Source organism: Enoplosus armatus, chromosome 13 (genome assembly GCF_043641665.1).
Source record: "Enoplosus armatus isolate fEnoArm2 chromosome 13, fEnoArm2.hap1, whole genome shotgun sequence".
NCBI lineage: Eukaryota > Metazoa > Chordata > Actinopteri > Centrarchiformes > Enoplosidae > Enoplosus > Enoplosus armatus.
In genome coordinates, this window is record NC_092192.1 from 2,367,541 (window position 1) to 2,389,761 (window position 22,221).

The window sequence follows — 22,221 nt, forward strand, 5'->3', positions numbered from 1 at the left end:
CAAGAGATTTCACTAAAAGCCAAACATGTCACCCTCACGGTGGCGCTAGAGGAAAAGCCAGGGGATCACCAAAGTTAGTAGGATCCTGCAATCTCACATATAACCCACTAGACACTCACACTCAGCGGCCCGTGGCTCAGTGTGGGTGGACTCCAACAGTGGAAACCACGTCAGCTGTAAACCACTTCAGAGGAGCTTCCACTCAGAGCATCTTTCCACCTGCTGGGAACCACAAACAGCTCAGTAACGACTCCATTTTTAGATCCTCCATCAGTCTAAAAATGAACTGTTACTATTTCTCATCTCAGTTGGAGGGGAAACAACCATTCTGTGTTTGTTGGGGGATTTTAAATCGACAGCCCAAACACTTGTGTTGTGTGGATGCCCAAACTCTGGCAGACTTTGGCAATAATAACCATCATCCAATTACAATCGGGATTTTAAAATAAAGGTATGTCAGCATTTATCTCGAAGCACTGCCAAAACTACAGCCGCACAGAGTCGTTGGGTTCGGGGGGTCTGGGGACAGAAATTGATCTTAATTTGAGATATGTGGATATTTTTAGAACTTATCTTTTAGATATTATAATATTTAGCCATAAAAACTATTATGCACCATCCTGGGACTGTAATACTAAATATAAAGTGCCAGTGATGAGATGAGTAAGTGTGTGTGTTTTTAAGGGAGATATATGTTGAACACACACGCTCCCTTGATACCAGCACCATTGACCCACCGCCCCCACCCTCCAGCAGCTGCAGCAAAGCCTCATGGGAACTGAGAAAAGCCTGTTGGTCGTGATCACCCAGCAGAAAAACATGACTCATTATTTTGACAGGCTGCATTAATGAAATGATCTCCAGGGGGATTCTGAAAAGGGACATTTCACCGTTCTTCAGTACACTGTTAGGAAACTGACAGTGAGTAAATATAATAATAGTGAGGAGTCTTAATGTGCTTTACCTTCATGCTGAAGTTAATAAGGTGCGACACTAAAAGTCTGGAGTGTCGTGTTCGTGCTGCACGAGGGAGCAAAACAAAATGGAGACTGAAAAACAACCTGCTTCCCAAAGCCTCTTTTTCCTCGTCCAAACAAAGATGGAAGCTGGAAATGACCAACTGATATTAAGTTATGATATATAAGTAAATGTTTTTATTACCAGTAATATTGTTGTCATGTTGAAGAGTAGCCTACATGTTTTACTCCAAACCGATAACAGCACATCCTTCTTAAATCCCAGTACTAGCTACAGGGCTTTTATTAAAGCTTTGATATTCCCACTTCTCCTTTTATCAAAAGCTGTGAAGACAGAAAAGAACCAAGCTTTTGTTTGAGACCTGAAAAAAGAACTTGAAGAGGACTTGTGACCCTGAAATGCTTCAGACATGCAGGCGTGCTGCATGCGAGCCACTTAATGCCTCAATACCGAGCAGTCAGGTTTCCCTGCTGAGGGCAGGAAACAGGAAGGAGACTTCAATCAGCGCTTTGGCATCTCATCAGCATGCCAATGAGCCTTTCTTATCTAAAATGTCAACTTTCAAGAAACAGGAATGAGTTATAAAAAGGGTGATTTATGCACTTTGAGGCCTGTTTGGAGGTAAGTTGGGTATATTTCCACAGTGAAGAGGCCAATCACACAATACGTCCGATTTTATATTGATGAGCATCAACTCCTCAGAAATCAGTTCATACCAGAGTCCAGTTCCTTGTATGTGAAACATATAAACATATTTGAGCTGGATTTAGTCTTTTCCTTGTGTGTTTGATGATTGTATTTCCTGTCTATAGTGTTTTTTTCCTATTTAAACAGTAACTGGTGTGCTGTCTTGGCCAGTTCTCCCTCTGAAAAGAGACGTCAATCTCAAGGGATTTCCTTGTTAAATAAAGGTTAAATAAAAAAAAACATACTTGGCCAATAAAGCTGATTCTGCTTCTGAATTGTTCCAGCGATGCTATTGGTAGCTTCGCTTGATACGCAAGCCTGTGTAATTCAGGCTTTACGCCGTGAATCACAAGGAAAATAACATTATCACACATGAATAAAGTCACAGAGTCGTACCACAATGACTTCCCTCCGACACAGAAACAAACCTCTTGCTTTTTAGCAGCTGTGGCTTTGAGGAGGAGAGATCTTCTTCTCCAGTGAGAGTGCTTTGTAACCCTGCCGGTCCTCCAGCAGCTGGTGGTGGTCCGGCCCTCCCAGCAGAAAAAAAACAAAATCTACTTGAAATGAGTTTGCTTGAAAAACAGCACAGGATCTGAGGTTTGCAGGAGGAGTGTTATTGTGTTATTGTGTTATAGTGGAGTATGTGGCATATTGACTGGATGAATAGATAGTTCAGGATGGATAGAATATATACAGAGCCGTTTGTGTGAAGCATTAATGCCATTATTCAAGTGGCAGTTTGCCTCACACCACACACACATTCACAGGGTATTGTAAATTAATAACACTGCAGAAAGGCTTTTAATGTGCCGGTATTAAACCGCTCTCTGCACAAAAACAGCAGAGTTCACGGCTCTCTTTATGTAATAGCTTTTGTTATCCCACAGAGAGCTGTTGTCATAGCGATGCGATCGTCTCCAGCTCATCGCTGAATTGTGTTATTGCCGTCATGTTGCAGGAGGATATCTGTCTCTTCATCACTGCTCGGCGACAAACTTCCAGAGCTCCCACTGAGGACCGAGGGGCAGGAGACGAACGTGACGGGACAAAACAAAAACACGAATCCATACACACTCACAATAACAATACATGTCCACACACACACACACACACACACACACTGGATTCTCAATTTCTGAACACTTTTCAACATCCGTCTGTCTGCGTGTCTGTGAATCATTCAGCTCTGTTCATTCACAGCAGCCATGATGAATTTGTTTGGAGAAGAAGTGACATTAACACGAACCGTCTACCAGTACTATAACTCAAACCTCCACCGGGTTCTCTCAGGCAGCAGACTAGACTATGACTTAGTTGTATCACTCGGACCTTCACACATGCATTTTAGCATCTTTCACAGTTAGTATTTTAAATATGTTTATGGTCTGCCATCTGACTCTACCCACATCTGACAGTGAGGGGAAGTTGATTTTAAATGCACAATGACATAAAATGCGTCATGCTCATATCGTGTTATATCTTTCATAACTTGAGGGAAATACAATTAAAATGATTTGTTAGTCCAACAGCTTGCTTGACTTTGATGCTCATTGTGAATCTTCAGGCTGCTCAAATGTGTAAAAACATTAAACTCGTGTTTAGTACAGCTTCAAAAACATCTCGTGCTTTCTTTCCTAGAACTCTGAAAATAAAACGGCATAAATCCAGAATTAACATTGTTTAGGCAACATTAACACTTGAGAACCTCAGCTATCAGACATTAGAGTTAGTAGTGAGACTATCGTATCGCATTGGCGCCAGTATTGATGCCCTTGAGCTAACAGTTTTAGTTACCTGCTGGAGCTAACACTTTATCCATCCGCTCAGTACTTTGGGGCAGCACATCCACTAGTTGCCTGGCAACCACACTTGGGGAAATCACTGTGCTCCGCTAGCTATTTCCCCAGTTTACAGTCTCTATGCTTAGCTAAGCTAATTGTCTCATGTACTTAACGTTCCGACAACAGAGTGGTGTCAAATCAAGAGTCTTTCAAAATGTTGAACTGTTCCTTTGATGTACTTGAAGGCTTTTACCAAATTCTAGAAACCCCCGACTCCAGGACCAGGCGGGGGGTTTCTACCTTTACAAAGGCCTGGAGCTCTTCTACAACCAGTCAGCTGTGTGACGCTGAGGGACCAAACTGAAGGCCAATAATAGGACAAAAGGCCAAGAGTGTGTGTGTGTGTGTGTGTGTGTGTGTGTGTGTGAGACGAACAGACTGATCTTTATGACGAAGGAACTGATGAAGACAACAGACTCAGTGTTCATCTCAACAGACTCTGGAAACGACCGGCTGGAGGGCAGTCACTGATCAAACTGTGTGTGTGTGTGTGTGTGTGAAGTGACAGCAGTCTGTTGTCTGTCAAACTAAACCTGCAGACAGCCTGTCAGTCACAAGACACTTCATCATCATCATCATCATCATCATCATCACTGCTGCTCTGATTGGAGGAGAATGAAGTCTGAACTTCCTGTAGAAGAAGCTGTTTTTGATCTTTGTTCTCTATTTTCAAACAAAATATCCAGACAGAAAAACAGTCATACAGTTTATTTAGGCCTCTACGGTGCATAAATATGTATTGTATCATTATCATATGACACATAATGTATGTACCTGTATATACATTGTACCGTTCAATCTGTTTATTAATGCACAGACAGACTTTCATATTGAGTTTACTTAGTTATAATTTTTTGAAGCTAATAATAAAATTAAGAGCCAATGAAATCTGTTATATTCATGCAACCCAGAAGGTGAAGCATGGAGCTGCAACTGTCCCTAAAACAGGACATCATGCAGCGACTGGTCACCGAACACACAGCTGATTCAGCCTGAATCCAGACGCCGGCTGCTGATTTGAATTCAGTGTGTTTGGAAGTCAAATCAGCTGCAGGTGGACTGAGCTCAGGTCCTGACGGTCGTCTGGGAAACCACCGTCTTCTCCCTCATGTCACACACGTGACAGACGCAGTCACATGACCTTTAAACACAGCTGGATCACCAACAGAACATTTTCTTCAATGATCCAAGAAGGAAACCTGGATTATAACCTGGAATCAGCTGTTTTACAGAACGTGACCCTCAAGGACACCTGCCTTACATGTATGTAAAGTTAAAGATTTTTAACATACATTTAAAGAGACAGTGTCATTTAAATAAGATGGCTACAGTCCGTAACACCTCAACTGATGCTCATTTGATATCAACTCAGCAGTAACTTGATGTTGATGCTGAAGGGACGTCTGATTGGAGGAACTGACTTAATTAAGTAGTGACTTAATTTGTCACTACTTTTAAAGGGGGACTCCGGCTGTTTACACACACACACACACACACACACACACACACACACACACATGCACACACACACACACACAGACAGATTGAAAAAAAAAGGAGGTAAAACTCAAATCAACCACGTTTTTCCACAAGCACCTGCTGGTCTTTACAGGACTCAGAGAGCCCTGCTGGTTCTCATTCTCTACATCTCCTCAGGGATTATTTTACACCTCTGACTCCAGGTGAATTATAATACCTGTGATTAAAGCCATCAGAAGAAGCAGCAGGGCTCAGAGACCTGAGGAGGAGGAGGAGGAGGAGGAGGAGGATAGGCTGCCATGAAGTTTGTTACAGACACTCAGGGTTTAATTGGTCCAATACTTTGGTTAATGATCTGCAAAACTGCCTCAGCTGTACTTTGTGTTACTGCTAATTAGCAATTGTTAGCATGCTAACGCATTAAACTTAACATTAGACCTTGCTGCTGACAGCAAGAAGAAGAAGAAGAAGATCTCCTTTATTTGTTTGGATTTGGCTGAACAACAAGAACAAGTCAAAGAACAAAGCAGTGGGTTAACGAGAAGAGGACCACCGATGAGGGCAGATGATGACATTTACACCACGTGGAAACCATGAATTGTCCACATTACAGCCCAGACTATATAACTATACTGTGCTGTATTATGTTAACATGATATACTGTTTTATTGCATAATGTGACCTCTGAACACCATCACATCATATATTATTCTGGTGTTTGCTGTCATCGTGTTACTCGACATGTACTTCACTTTGCTGCTAATCACACTGTAACTTTACTTGACAAAGTACTGCAGTATTAGGTACTGATGGTGGGTACTGTACTGCTTACCTTGTCCTTTCAGTTGAATCTCTTGCAGAGTTTCTGTTTCTATTCTTATTTTTATTTGAATTAGAGAAAAGTAAACCTGATAATACTTATATATATATATATATATATATATCCGTCTACATTTCTCCTCTGGGGCTCAGTACAGCCTCTTCTTGTTTTAACCTCACAGCTATCACACAATGATAAAGCTGGCTGACCATCGCGACCAGTAAGATGAGAAAATCAAATCCCATCACTGGATCTCAAACAGCTCCTAAGAAAGAAATAGGCTAAATAACGTCTAAATAGATATCTGAAGACTATTATATCCCTCTAACCTCCAGTTTCAATACAACACAACCGTGTATATAATATTCTGTAAATGTCACCCTGACACTTCACACCTAGAGCCCCCCCTCTTCACGCCCTCCACAGCGTCAGGCTTCCTTTGCCAAGTCGTGCGTCCTTGGAAAACCCCTGCCGGCAGGTTGATCTGTATTCTCATCATCCAGGCAGACAGACAGGAAGGCAGACAGACAGACAGCCGGGCAGACAGGCTGGGTGTCACGAAACGCTCCTTCTGCTGTTCCAGTGATGAGCGAGGAAAGGAGGGACTGAATGAAGGGGGGGGGAGGGAGGAGCCAGGCTGTCAAGGTGAACCAGAAACCTATTTTTTATTAGTCTTGACGTCCAAAACACGACGCGCAGCTCGCGGCAGAGCCGGAGGAGAGAGAGCGGAGCAGCTCACGTCCTCCACCCGCAGATCCTCGCACCGGAGCCGGCGGACAGAAGGCGACACACACCGACAGGAAAGTCTGTTTTACCCTCGTTTGTTTTCTGATTTTTTAAAAAAAGGGACATAAAACTTAAAGGGCGCAGAGAGAGCTGAGCGCGCCGTCTGTCGGAGACACCGGAGGAATTAAAGGTGAGTTTTTCACCTAAATATGACAAACAGGGACCTGTGGTGTGTGTGTGTGTGTGTGTGTGTGTGTGTGAGAGAGAGATTGTTGTTAAAGGTGTTTATTACCTCATCTGGTGGTCTCCATGTAGAAACACTTCAAACTGTCATTTATTGGCTGCTTTTCGGAGCATCACGCGTCTTTGTCCTCAGTGTCAGGATGACAGACTCTGCTGCTGTCTCTCTCATGGGGGACACTAAAGAAGGGACATTTTTTGAGACAGCAGGGGAGGTTGCCTAACGAAGGAGTCCATCAGTATCTTTTGGATAACTTGATATGATTCAGTTTAATTCGCAGAGCAGCTGAAACACACTCGGCACCAAATATCAAACAGACTTTGTGCAGTTTAATTCTCCAGATAACCCACGAATACAGAGGACATGGGGGGCCGAGACACCGGGGGCCCATGTAGATAACTTACAGCTGAAGTGGGTGACACTACAAGTGAACTCTTTATTGACTGTAATACACCAAAGACTAACTTCATCTAATGTAACACCTGGTGGATACTGAACATGTTTAAATTATTCTACTGTAGATAAAGTGTTCAGTATTTCTTTCATTTCTTTATAATTTTCTTATAAAAAGAACATATTTCCACATGTTGCATTGTAGACATTTGCTAGTATAAGTATTTGCTTAGGGACACTTCAGCAGCAGGACTGAGACTGAGACAGCATGTGAGACTGGAAGCTGCAGATGATGTTGAGGTGACGAGGTGGTGCTTCAGGCCTTGAACATGCATTAGCCGTGTTAGCCTAGCCTACAGTTTACACACGCATGTAACAATAAAACCAAAACAACAGCTTTCATTTGAGACTGTCAACATTCACATCACATGAACAATGTAGTTTATTAATGATCCTCTTTAAAATGCTTCCTCTGACAGAAGGTCGTTCACATGGTTCAGCAGGAATCAAATAAACGTCAGTTCAGACTGAAATATCTCAACAAGTACTTTGAAGAATTGCCATGAGTTGTGGTTCAGACGTTCACGGTTCCCAGAGGATGACTCCCAATAACTTTGTTGATCCTCTGACTTTGTGTTACTTTGGTTAACGACCAAAAACCTGCTGAACTAATCACCCGCCTCGCCTGTCCTTTACTGCAAAATAGCAAATGTTAGCATGCTAACACGCTAAACTAGGATGGTGAACATGGTAAACGTGATACCTGCTAAACATCAGCAAGCTAGCATTGTTAGCTGACATTAGCATTTAGATCAAAGCAACGCTGTACAGCCTCACGGAGCCACCTGTTGACTCTTTGTCTTGTTTTTAAATAAATCTGACCCAAGACCAGTATGGGAAAGACAGGCTGCAGGCTCTGTACGTTTAGGATCAATGAGCCTCATTTACAAACGTTTTGTTTTATTTCCTTTATTAAATTTGTTGGTAAAACTTGTTTCATGTCCTAAAACTCCATACGCCATAATGAGAATCTGAACATCAGTCCATGTTGCACTGACCTCCTGTGAATTCTGTTCTTACCTACAAACATTTTGTAAATAAACTTTATCGATACAGAGTCTTTCAAAGCAAAGTGCTTCACATGGTAGAACCAGGATTAAAACAAATACATTCAGACTTCAGATAGTACAAAAATAAAACATGAAATAAGAATGAAAAGTCAGAGCTTTAACATTAAAGTCACAGTTTCAGTTCTGCTTCGTCTTTATGAAACAAGTGTGTTTGAGAGTTTCAGAGAATGCAAAGACGCCGGCAGGATAAAGAACTCATTTCCTGATTCAAAGTTTGTGATCTTAAGATCTTCACCCGACACCGGCCTCACGTGGATCCAGTGATCATGTGGGTTTTTCTCTCTGAGTGAAATGTGATGACGGACATGCTGCTTTCTGAAACCTCGGAGCAGATGAAGAGGCCTGGAGAGGGTCCTTGAAGTGGCCTTCTGAGGCCTGGAGAGGGTCCTTGAAGTGGCCTTCTGAGGCCTGGAGAGGGTCCTTGAAGTGGCCTTCTGAGGCCTGGAGGGGGTCCTTGAAGCGCGTTCACATGTTCAGCGGCTGGTGGTTCGTGGTTCGTCTGACATTATTGTAAATTGAATGTCTTTGGGTTTTGAACTGCTGGTCACTCAGAATAAGACACTTGAGTTTCCCGATGCTTTGTAGATGAAGTGATCAATCGAGAAAATAATTGGCAGATTAATCAATAATGAAAATAATTGTTGGTTTAAAGTTAAAATGAGTAGAAATCTCTTCCTTTCGGCAACCTTTTGTTGTTGGTGCATTCAAGAACACATACAAGAAAAAAAACAACTTGTATGTTAAGGCTTGTATATTATGTCCCAACATCCCGTTAGATGTTCAATCATGTAACGTCCTTCACTATTGCTGCTTTTATATTTGACCTACTTACATGTTATTGTTGCCCTTCATTTCCAAATGCTCGAATTCAAATCATTCATTCATTCCTCTGCTGTTGTTCAGTCCTTTAACTGGCAGAGAGGTCTGTTGTATTTCAGATTGTATCTGAGAGGAAGATAAAAGACAAAAGCGATAAAAATAGTGTGAGACTGTACGTACTGTAAGTGTGTGCAGTTGTACATGAGTGGGAGTGGAGGTTGAGGTCTGAGTATCGCTGAATGCTCCTCTTTGAAGGCTGGATCGGACAGGCAGGAAGCGTGGGGAGTAAACAAAGGATCTGCTCCGTATCAGCGTTCACGGATTGAAATATCCGCAGCCGGCTCTGCTGATGAATCGCCTCTGCTGAACAATTTCAAATTACAATAGACACAGAGGTGTGATTCCCAGAGGTGGAAGATGAAGGAACACGACAGTTGAGCCGTAAATGAACCGGTCGTACAGAACAAGTGATGAAAATGTCATGTTTTCAGATGCTGCAGCCGATGGATGAGTCACGACTGTTAAAGAGTATTTTCAAAAGTGAGGGTGATTCCCTCAGGAGCCGCTCAGACAGGAGGGGAAGAAATATTACATTCATAATCTCATCAGTGTTTCTCAAACACATAATTCCTTCCAACTGGAAGAACTGTGACTGCGGGAAACAGACTCAGTGAGAGATGAGCAGATGATCTTTAAACAGGCAAGTTTATTTCTATGACTCTCGTATTGAAAACAACAGTTTGTTATTCACATTTTTAGTGTCTCAACAACTATTGGATGGATCGCCATGAAAATGTTTGGTACATTCATTCATGTCGGGGTAAATTATAGTAACTTCGGTGACATCTAAACTTTCCATCTAGCGCCATCATCAGGTCGAATATATCGATTTGTCCCGTACTTTGGTTTATGACCTATAATAGCTAATGAGCTAATGACATTCCCATCAGCCTCAGCTGTGCTTAGTGTTTAACTCTAAACACGCTAAAATAATAATATGCTAAACATGTTAAACACTATATCCACTTAAAATCTGCGTGTTGATATTGTCATTGTGAGCATGTTAGCATTTAGCTCAGGTTGTGCGTCAAAGTCAGCAGAGTGTGTTTGAATGGTGAAGTGATCGCTTAGCTTAATTAATTTATTACTTAAATGCAAAGAGAAACTTAATGTCCAACATTATTAATAAACATTATACCTGCAGAACATCAGCATGTTAGCATTGTCATTGTGACCATGTTAGCATGCTGATGTTAGCATTTAGCTCAAAGCACCGCTGTGTGACTGTAGACTTCTTGTTTAAACTAAAACATAACTTTTTTTTCATGAAGTTTGGTGCAGTGACTAACACTTGGAGAATGTAAACAATGCAACACTGAAACTTTCTATCGTTAACCTCTGCACCACCACACAGACGATGTCAGCAGACGTCTTCAGACGGTTTCTGGGTGTCACATCTCACCAGATGGAGGACTGCAGTCTAATTAATGCCCGTCTGTTTGGGGTCGTTGACACGAGAACCTGCAGGACCTTCTGTTCACCACCACCGGCTCCGGGCCGATTTTACTGGAACTTTGAAGGAACAAAACCTGTTAGTGTCCAGACGAGAGTCTGGGAATGACATGTTTACTTGCTCTTGTCTCTGCAGTGAGGGATGAACACCATCATCTTGCAAACTCAGTTTTGGTCCAACTAAAGTCTTGCAGATATCAGCTAGTCAAGATGCAGAAGATAGTCAGACCGAGCAAATTAAGAAACAACAACCAGCTGCTGTTTGTGTGTGTAATTATTCTGCTGTGGCTTTAACACAAAATCATTCATGTTTTCTCTTTATTACCATGTAAAAAACAAACACTGTTGAAGCAAAAAATTATACAAAAGAAAATTTAAAAGAGATAAAAAAATAATAATATTCAGTTGGCGCTGAAGTATTTTTTTGTCCTGATCCTCTCAGACTGATTCATTCTCCTCCCTTCAGACTGGATATTATATTCACATCAAATCGTCAACTGAGGAAACTCACATCATCATAGGTAGTCCCATTTCTTTGTTTAGCTTTGTCTGTCTACTTCGTGGACTTCATGAATTGTGGATTTGGCCAACCCTCGACACTCATGGACTCACATCAGAGTCCTTTCAGCAAATGGCCAATAAGACATATATTTATAATGATATATAATGATGTTTCCCTAACTTTAAGCAAGAGGTTATTTTAACCCAAACTCTGATGTGTTTCTGTGCCTAACCAAAGCTTTTTAATTTCTGTACTGATGAAGAACGTCATCCTGTCGATCCATCAGCTTGGAAGGAATAACTGAAGTAATTCATTAGTTTGAAATGAAATAAGAAATAAAGTGTCCTGTTTTTTCTGTCTTTTGCGACATCACTGTGAACATTTCCTCTGAGCTGTTCTCTGAAGTGTGAAACTGATACCCCCCCCCCCCAGTTCGGCGTCATAATCCTGCCTGACCAGCTGAGATTGATGAGCACGGGGCCTCTGCGCTGTTTTTACTGCTCTGAGTTCTCACTGTGTTGAAAGTATTGTCTGAATATGTCCGCTGACGATGGTCTCGTCTCCTCTCCGTGTGTCTTTGTAGAGCAGCGTGAGGCCGAGGAGTCCCGCTGGGATCTGAGAGAGAAGAATTCGGTGTCCCGGCGGTCGGACGGACCCCCGACTCTGGTCCCCCGCAGCCCTGAAGGGACCGGCTTGACAGGTTTTTGCTGCTTCAGATTGGACGTTGCCTCAGTTCATCTGTCCCACAAGCCTTTGTTTCTTCCAGCTTCTTCTTTTTCATTTTTGACCCTAGTCTCATGGACTGCCTAAAAAATGATGTTGAACTTTATTTTCCATCAGAAAAGATGGAAAAGCCTTCAGCCGCCAGAGCTGTAAGAGAACTGTGAGAGGGTGGATTATTGAAAGGAGTCTGGTGGAGCCCTCTGGGCAATCTAAATGGATGTTTGCTGCTGTTGATGTTGAGTTCATCTGCAGTCTTATGGAATAACAGCGTTTGTGTTCGTTCTGGGATTCACACACATTTCCATGTAAATGAGGAGCGCTGCAGAGGAGCCGATTTCTAAAACATCTGGACGGATACAGAAGATTTGTAAACAGAAAGAAACATAGTTTTTTAGATTTCTTGCAGGTTTAAATCCAGTTTTCTGATCCAATCACCAGATTCTTGACCATTCATGAATTTACATTAAAAAAGTACTTGGTTATGTTTCCAGATTTCATAATTAATTCATAAAAGACCCATAATTTGAAGTGAAGTATTGGAAGAAGTGAAAGAGCTGCCATCTTTAGACAAACCTGTCATCAGTTATTATTATATCAGATTTTCAGAATCAGATCCTTTGAAGGATTTGTTTGAACTTGAACTTTAATGCATCAACAAGTCAAGTGGCTGAACTGTCGTCGGCTGCTGTTAACACCTTCTGTCACCTGCTTTTATTGTTTTAGTTCCCACCTTGGATTATAGCAACGACAGCATTTTAACTGACAATATTTCACCGAATGTGATACATGTGTTTGTCTTATTGACCCTGGAGAGACGAGTCACCCGCTCACATCCCAACTGAACTCACCTCTTCCTGCCTCGGGGGGGAACTCTCAGCTTGTCCCGTCACCGCCATGGTGATGTCGCAGGGCACCTACACCTTCCTGGCCTGTTTCGCCGGCTTCTGGTTGGTCTGGGCCGTCATCGTCATGCTCTGCTGTTTCTGCAGCTTCCTGCAGCGCCGGCTGAAGCGTCGCCACGAGGAGAGGCTGAGGGAGCAATGTCTGCGAACTGTCGAGATGGAGCCGCTCAGCTGTCACCCCGCTGGATACCCGCCTCTCCCTCCTCCTCCTCCGCCTCCTCCCCCACCACCACCTCCACAGCTGCCCAGGGAGCCACCGCAGTTCTGCCCTCCTCAAACCCTGTCGCCGCCTGTTCCTCTGCAGGTTCCTCACCCCATGCCGCAAGCTAACTGGGTCAGCATGCCAGGTAACGATTGTTTGTTTTCTTGTTCTGTGTATCTTTCAGGCCTCTGAGGTTTTAGAAGGTTTCTGTAGATCTCCACAATGCTCGGTGTTTATTTTAGTTAGTCTAGTTTGTTCTTCTGCTGTTGTTTGAATGGTTTGAAATATAGGGAGGGGCAGTCCTGCGTCTGAGGCTCTGGGAGGAGGTGGAGGAGGTCAAGGAGGCACTCAGGGCAGTTAAAGGTGTGGAGAGACTCATGTATGTGAGGAGGACGTTACGTTAGCAGCCGCGCACACGCCCCTTGAATCGGGTTGCCAGGTTACCAGGTTGCCAGGTTGCAGTGATAGATGGGTTGAAATTGTGTGTAGTTTGTGGATTGTGTGTGATTGAGTTTCATTGATGATCTGGCATCTTGGATAACGTCAGACAAACATACAAAACTTGTGGATCTGGATCTATGTATGATGATTATTCATAATAAAGTTTGAGGGCCGTGCCAATTACGGGAGTTTCCCAGAAGAAACAACAAAATGGGAAATATGGCAGAACCCCAGGCAGATCAACATGTGATCCAAAAGTGTTGAATGAAGCTGTATTCAAACTTGTAGTTGGCATTCAAAATATCAGCTACCGCATCCATCAGTCGACACTAAACTCTGTGGAGAAGAACATGAATCACTTCTCTACTGCTGAATGTTAAATTACTGACAAATACCAAACCTGTCACATCTGATTTGCTCTTTATTTACAAAACAAATGCAGATTTCACAATTATTTTTTTTATATGAACACAAAATAGAACGAAGACAAGGAAAAAACATATTCCCAACATTCACACGAGCAGCTCAGATGACAGGAGGAGGATTACTTTGTGCGGAGTGTCAGATTTTTTTAGACTCTTCGGTTCCCAGCCTCCACCTCCCTGCCTGCCGGGCAGCGTTCCCCCGCGGGGCGTCATGGTGACAGCTGCCGCTGAGGCGTGGGTGGTGACTGCGGAGGCCGAGCAGTGACGGAGCGAGAGCGACAACGCGGCCGGGCTAAACTAAAAAAGAAACAGAAAGATGAGAAGAAAGACACAATCAGAGGGAGGAGTGACGAGTCAGCAGGAGCACAGCTGGGCGAGAGAGGGGACAGAGATGTGGAGAGAGAGAGAAGCTTTATTCTCGAAGTCTTTAAGAATAGGTTTAGATTTGTTCCTGTATGTTGAGTTACTGATCACTGTAATCATCCTCCTGTCCATACTGGCCTTTCACTCCCAACATAATTACCTTGTAAGAAACTGGGGACAGGATTCAATCAGCCAACATGAAGCTTCAGCTGAATCATGTTGGTTTCTTTGTATCTTCAGTGGACATAGAAGCCGTGTTAGCGGAGGCTAGGAGATGTTAGCTTGCTGTTTCTTGTGTCGTGCCAAACGTATAATATGCTACATGCTAATGTACTACGTCAGTGTCACTGTGCGCTCCGCCAAGTCGCTACGCTTTATTCAGAATCAGAATCAGAAATACTTTGGACCGACGCTGCCGGTTATAGGACCACGTTGCTAATGTGGCTAAAAGGCAACGATTGGTCCAGTTATTGATCCGGCTGGTGAAACAGCCGTTCATAAGAGCAACATGATTCAGACATCTGGAACCAGATTCATCAGGTATGAAAGCTGTTTTTAATCAACACATCATTTCCACAACCACACGGGTCACTGAGCTGCTCCACTTGTGCAGTTGGCAGTTAAGTGCCTTGCTCAAGGGCACCTCAACTCTTCAAAATCCTGTCCAACAGATTTGCAGCTCTGAGGCTTCCTTTTTCTCACCACAAAAACCCCCAAACATTTGTTCCTCAGCCCAAAGTCAGTGTGTGCAACATTTTTATGGAAATTCATTCAGGAGTTTTGGGCACATTCTGCTTCACTCTGCTGGCAGAGGAAAACACGAGGCAACTCTCCTTCTCAGGAAGTCAAGCTTCAACCTAGAAAAACACGTCCACGAGCCACTTGAGTTGTAAAGACATCTGAAATGAAAAAAAGTGCAACTGCAGTGAAAAGTATCGTCAGCGCTGAGCAGCATTAGCATGAAGTGAAATCACAAAGCTTAAAATGTAGTTGTCCTGGATTGCATGAGAATTTAGTGATGTTTATGCTGCTGTATCTAACATAAAAATGATGAAAGAAAGAATAAATCCTAAATTATTTACAGAGGAAAAACAATAAACGGAAGAGAAGAATTAGAAAGCCATGATGGAAGAGGAACTTCATACACGACAGAATCAAATCCTTCTAAGATCTGTAGAGTGAAGAGGTGTGAGGGAAAGAGCATCAGCTGCTGTCAAAGACGGTTAATGAGCACAGACAGACAGCGAAGGATAAAACAAAAGGTTGCTGGAGTCTCGGTCACAGAGCAGACTGATGAAGAGGTTTAGTATCCAGGCAGCAGCGGAGCTCAAAGAGAGGCAGGTGCCGACCAGCTGAGCTCAACAGAGGACGGAGAGAGAAGCCAGGAGCTGGTTCAGTCGAGAATACCAGAGAGGAAGACGGACGAGGACCACATTTACACTCCACGAGTCCAGAGCAGCAACCAAGAAGCATTAGAAACCACTAAGCTCATTAATTAACAGACTGTATCTGGTTTGTTTAACCCTCTCAGCTGCCAGTTTAGTAGGTACACCTAGCTAAAACTAATGCAACCGTCCTGCAATAAATCCTTTATGAAGGTTGGAGTGTTTAGTGTTTGAGAGGCAGCAGTTTCTGCTGTTTAGCCTCATGGATATAAATGAGGTACACAAAATAAAAGAAACACCTGTCTGTATAACAATTTAACCCAAACTACGTCCTCAAAACGACCATACATAAACTCTTATATATATATATATATTTGTTGCAGGACTGTTGTATTAGCTAGCTGTACAGTGGAGTACACTGGAGTGTGAAGATGAGAACAAGGTTTTAGGGGGATGCAGAACTTAACTCTAAGGACCTTTTTATCTCATTGTTTTGATTTTACAGCACATTTTCTGCGTGTTTCAGTCTCAGTGCTCTTATCAACCCTGTTTTCCAGCAGCAGGCGGCAAAAAAGCTCCGATAAAGCCGCTGTACTCTACCTGCCCTGCACCACACTGTTAAGACTGGAGAACCACAGGCAACGAGACTCCAAAGCCCGACGCAGAGGCACAGATCACTTGCCAAAATAGGTCGGTTCACAGATGAGCGATCGCAGCAAGCAAACAAATCAAACAAGGAGCAGACAAAAAGGCAGGAAAACACACAACACAAGGAAATAATGCTGGAACGCAGGACTCAAAGGTAACGCGTCTGCAGCTTATTTGAGAGGAGATGAAGGGTTAAGAAGAGATATGAGCGGAGATTAAAAAGGAAAGTGTTGAGAGATGAGAGATGAAAGGAGAGAAATGGGAAGAGGGAAGAGATTATGGAGGAGATGTGGAGAAAACAAAGAGGAGGGGTGTAATGAGATGTGGATGTTGTAGATTAGAAATAATATGACATTAAAGAGATGATGGGATGAGGAGATTAGATTAGACATGATGCAAGAAGAGGCAAGGTTAGAAGAGAGATGAGCTGAGATTAGAGATTAGGAGAGGGATGAAGTGAGGAGAGATTAGAGAGGAATGAGAGGGATAAAATGAGGATATTAGGAGATGCAAAATGAGATTAGATTGGACGGGAAGCGAAGAGAGTGGAGAGGAGTGATAGATGAGGAGAATGGAGACGGGAGATGAGGAGATTAGAGGAGCGAGACGAGAAGAGGTGTAGAGAAAAGAGAGATGAAACTGGAGATTAGATGAGGAGGGATGAGATGAGGAGATAAAAAGGATCTATTGTAACTACATATACTGTTTCCCTTTAACCTGGACTAACACGATCACTGTGTTTTGTGCAGTCACAGATACAGAAATCACTGTATCACATGTTGTATCCTCACCTCACCGACTGCTGCCTCAAACAAACCCCCCCCCCCCCCCGATCCTCCCAGTGGAAACATCAGTCTCATGTGTTTCTGCTGTTTATTTAAAGCTGTTCTGGCAGCTGCTGCGACTGTTGAGAAACAATGATCCTGTAGGTATCAGGTACACACACACATAAAGACACACATTTGCATGTATAAATACATCCAGCACCATGGCAACGGTTCAACAAACAGCTGTTGAGACACCACTGTGATGTGTGTTGTTGTAAACAGGTCGGAGCTGAGGGATGATATGTGGGCTGCTTTTATCGGTGTAATTGTGAGGGACGATACTACAGACGGAAACACACTGCGTGCCAAAGCTGCTTCAGCAACGAGACAGTCATGAAGACTGCAAGCAGACGATGTGAGACCAGTTCATCACGCGGTAGTTTATAATAACGGAGCCTTTTAAACTTTCTAAACTTACGTTCAAATTGAACGTGCAGCTCATTTTAACCTCACGTGAATGCTGACTGTACAAAGTAAAGATGTCCTCGGCCGTGGAGATCTGTGTCAGGATCAGTTAGATCCGGCCTGTACTGAACTCTGCTCCGTATGTGAGTGACAGTTCTTCAGATGTTAGTGAATCTGTTGTCTCTCCTCTCTTATTAACAATATAATAAACATTCAGGTAGCGCAGCTTCTCATGTTTAGCCGGAGCTAACTGTCGCTTTCACCGGTTAAAATGACAAACAGCAGCTAATTAACTTCTAATTAACATTAATTCCTTGGCTGTTGTCGTGTTTGTGTGCCTTCTGAGGGGCCGGCGTCTCTACTCAGTCAAAGAGGCAAAAGGAGCATCGCTCTGCAGCTGAGTCTGTGGCTTATATATTATATATTATATTGAGCATCAGACTCGATATTAAAGGCTTGATTGGGACGACGTCTGAACTTCTTTTTCCTCGATGAGTGTCTTCGTCTCGGTTCACGTGAGCCACAGTGAAGCAAACATCCATCTTACTGATTGTGTTCTTCTTCTTTCTTTAACTTTGTGTCCCTGCTGAAATGTCATCTTCACTCTGAACACACGCTTAGATATTAAAGATATTATTAATGAATACCAATTCAAACTGGAGGTGCTTGAATGATTCCATCAGGTCACAGGTCTCTGGTCCTCTCTGTGACAAAGTGTAAGAGACCCTGAAGGGAAACTACTATTTTTTCTTATTTCTCCACCTGCCAGAGTTGCTGGAATATTTCAAAAACCACCGACCCACTTTCATTATTCTGCAGAGAAACTGTTGTAACTCCATCGGGAAGTGAGTTAAACTAAATACACGTATGATTCTTGCATGGATAAAAAAACCATTTCTTTATTTCCAAAAGAAACCCGTGCAAGGAGCTGGCAAGACCAGTTTCTGTTAATATTTCAGGTCCAGTGAAGCCTTTGAAAGCAGGAGGAGAGCTTGTGCAACATTTCGACAGATATTGATCAGAATCTGGGCAGATTCATCAGCCTGGAAATAGAAACTGTCTTCAGTTGTGCCAGAAAAACAGCTTTAACGCTGATGTTTGTTGCCCAAGGCTGTTTTATCAGGCCAAGAATATTTTCCTTTATGCTGGCGATACATTGAAACATAGACTCCACTGTGTTACATTATGCCCACTGGCTCGCTGTCAGGTCAGAGGGATTTTAGAAATGTTGCAGGAGCGAACGTGTGTTTTGTAAAGAAGATGCTTTTTCCAAATCTTATTTTTGTGCTTCGTTTTTATAAAAACGTACGTTTCTTGCTGTGATGTCATCCAGAAGAAAATATCAAACTAATTTGTATCATGGACCAGACGTACCACACTTCTATAACTATAATTTAGTACTTTGTTTTCTGTTGGAAACTGTCTGTTGAATAAAAGAAAACATCTCTTGTGTCCTCTCAGCATAACGCCGGGAGTCTGTGGATGATTCATGTCTCAGCGTTCGCGTTCGGTGTTTCTGCTGAATACCATTCGTTTGTGTCCACATCTCTGCATCAGCCTGAACATTTCACTGCTGAGCTTTTTAATTGGTTGCAAATATAAACAGTTGAGTGCTGCTCGGAGTACGGCAGGCCGGTCCTTCTGTGTAATAAGCGACAGGTGTGAATGGTCCAATTAGTGGAGACCAAGTAACCAGCCAGGCCACGATCCACAGCACACTGTCCCTGAAATCACTGCCTCATTCACTCATTCACAACTCCCCACATAATACAAGTAAGTGACACTCATGAATCATCACTTTGCGTCATCGCTGACACGTGTAGCGCTGCTTGACTGTAACTTTCACATCTATAAAATAATGATTTGATTGTGGGTTTGTTAGCAGAACGTAGTTAACGTGCCTTGGACATTAAGTCACGTGCGGTACACCATTCAGACTCTGAAAGAGGAGGTTTCAACGAAGATCGGAGTGAGAACAACCACCTCTCCCTTGTGCTGTCCTTTATTTTGCTGAATAAACAGGGATGAATGAACGTGTGATGAAAGTGTTATGTGTGGTGCTGCAGTGCAGTTCCTCCACCAGAAAAGATGAAGTCGCCAGAGAGGCAGAAGGATGGAGAGCGAGACGACCAAATGTGCTGTGATTTGCTGATGTTTTGTCACGTGTATCAGTGCGACTGTGTATATACATACATATAATGTCTACATACATGATACGTTCAAGCCCACTGCACATGCTCAGTAGGGTCTCTTTCCTCTCCACGCTGCCTGGTCCTGTAGACTTTACATGATTTTGTACTGCAGTTGGCTGACTTGCTAAAACTTTGCTAAAACCTAAGATTAATCCAGATCTTCTCTTTTTTTCAGACACAGATATATTTGGAAAGCCACCCTGCTATGAGGAGGCAGTTCTGATGGAGGATCCTCCTCCGCCCTACAGCGAGGTCTTGGCCGACCCGCGGGGGGGCACCTACCTGAAGCCCGCCCCGCTCCGAGCCGTGCCGCTGCTGCCGCCTCCCAGGGAACACCAGGATCCTGCTCTGGTGTTCACATCTGAGACCAGCAAGCCTCCCGTGACGGCTGTATTCCCCGAGCGAGGTTACTCCTCCCTGATACGCCTGCCTTCGTCCCAGCGTTGGGACTCCCTGGGTCATCTCCTATCCAACATGGACCTGAACCACAACAACCTCACCCCGCCGGGGGCCCGCTCCATCCAGGCTGCCACCGCGATGGCTACCATGCCCCGCCGAGAGCCCAGGACTCACCATGATGGACTTGGGCTCAGAGGTGGAATACAAGGATTCCAAGGAGGCATACAAGGATTCCAAGGAGGCATACAAGGACTGCAAGGAGGCATACAAGGATTCCAAGGAGGCATACAAGGACTGCAAGGAGGCATACAAGGACTGCAAGGAGGCATACAAGGCCTGCAAGGGGGGATACAGGGGTTCCAAGTAGGGTTACAGGGGCTTCAGGGGGTCCATGGACTGAGGGAACTGGAGCCCAGCTGTGGCCTGCCAACAGCCTTCCCCCTGCTGGGTCGGAGCACCGCTGTCTAGACCTGGATGCTTACTGGAGGAGCCGAACCAACCAATAAGCTGGTCCATCTCTGAAGATCCTTCAAGCAGGAAACCTGGACAGACAGACTTTCTGTCTGCGTGCCTGCCTCAGTGTTTCCAGCACTAACACCACTAGAAGTAGAGATTTAATTCTTTAAAGAGCTAAAAGAGGGTCAAAGTGCTGCGAAGGCGTCAGGAGTGCAATCCCCAGACAGTGCAGCTCTGTGGGCGAAGAATGCCACTTACTCTGCTGGGATCGTGGCTTTCAGGTCTGCGTGTGGATAAAGGAGGAAATTACACACCGTTTTAAACCAGTGTTGTTGAGTCACAGAGGTGTCCTGGTGTCATGGAAGCTAATTGAGTCAAGGTTGTTTTGAACAGCAGAGGAAGAGAGAAAATAACCAGTAATGAGGTAAAAGGACGAGCAACGAGCACAGCTGTTCCTCTACCTTTCATCTGGACTCCGTCTGCCTTTATTTTCATCTCTGTCGCCCTCTCATTCTGTTCATCCCTCCTCTCCTCTCCTCTCCCTGTGACTGAGCAACCTATTGTACCAATCTGCCGTTGCCATGGCTCCCGGGAACTGTCTGTTGCCCACGACGACCTCTCCTCTTTTATCTGCTCTGATTTTTTGAAGACTCTGTTCACAGCTTGTCTCCTTCTCAAGGACTGTGAGTATTAACTCTTACAAAGGAAGACGCGGTGACCTTCGGTGTCACCGTGTTTGTGACATTCAAGGCCACTTCTCTCCCAGTGACAGCTGAAACAAAGGTAGAGCACGACAAGCTAGCCAGAGAACCAAGTGTACATGGATTGCATTTTGTAACATGCTGCTTTGTTGTTTTCAATGTCGTCTTTACTACAAACTCAACCTGGAAATTAGGATCCTTTTGGTTGTTGCAGGATGGCGTCAGCTGGATCATTCATGTGAAAAAAACATTATTTTTTATGTACAAATTTATTATCATTCTTTTAAGCTTTGTGACAAACGGCTTTTCTCTTGTGAAATAAAAACATCTTCTCCTGCGAGGCTTCTTCCAATAATTTATGGAGTAAAAAAAAGGACCTGCTCATTCTTTCGCCTTTCTTGTAGCCAACATACCTCTCTGCCTCCGGAGCATCTCAGAAATCTAAATTAAAGCACCACTAACTTCACTACATGTCTTCAGCATTCATCTCCTTCATAATGCCAAATCATATTATTCCTTTTTGACCTTTTATGTTGTTCATGTTTGCTTGTTCTTGCCTGATAGTTCTGATTACACTTTGTGTTGAATTAGAGAGTATTATGGGGAGTGCTGGTTTTCACGGGTTGATTTGGTTCTTAGTAAATGAGACCTGACCCTGGACCCGACTCAGACTGGGCCCAAATTGTATTATGTGTGATACCCAGGAGTGTGAACTGTGAAGTGCGGGAAAAAATGATATGCATTGCTTCTTTTTTTATCCTGGAGTTTTTGAACACGATGGAGGTCATGGAGACCTCTTTTAGGGGGGACTGTATGCCTACAGCCAATAGGGATCTTTTACCATTATTCCTAATTGTGCTAACTAGCTAAACATAAAGGCGTGGATTAGCGTTGGGGTTTGGGAGCTCATGACAGTCAGCTGGTTGCAACTTTGACCATTTTGCATCTTCATATGAACCCTTTCTCCTCATGTGATCATTTGCTGTGGTTACCAACAATAACTGATTAAAATGCAGCTGTC

The 22,221-nt window shown here is 43.5% G+C and overlaps 1 protein-coding gene across 1 annotated transcript; it reads left to right on the forward strand.

Annotated features, from left to right (window-relative positions):
- Positions 1 to 12,748: 12,748 nt before the first annotated feature.
- LOC139294757 (proline-rich protein 7) lies at positions 12,749 to 20,511 on the forward strand. Its single transcript, XM_070916671.1, has 3 exons — positions 12,749 to 13,103; positions 19,820 to 20,326; positions 20,411 to 20,511. Exons 1-3 carry the CDS (start codon positions 12,749 to 12,751, stop codon positions 20,509 to 20,511), a joined length of 963 nt encoding a protein of 320 aa, XP_070772772.1.
- The last annotated feature ends 1,710 nt before the right edge of the window (positions 20,512 to 22,221 follow it).

Excerpts from the sequence above, each read along its gene's own strand:
- LOC139294757 (XM_070916671.1), top strand. The coding sequence starts at position 12,749 with ATGGTGATGTCGCAGGGCACCTACACCTTCCTGGCCTGTTTCGCCGGC. Across the intron at positions 13,104-19,819 it reads TAACTGGGTCAGCATGCCAG|ACACAGATATATTTGGAAAG; the intron begins GTAACGATTGTT and ends TCTTTTTTTCAG. Across the intron at positions 20,327-20,410 it reads CATACAAGGATTCCAAGGAG|GGTTACAGGGGCTTCAGGGG; the intron begins GCATACAAGGAC and ends GGTTCCAAGTAG.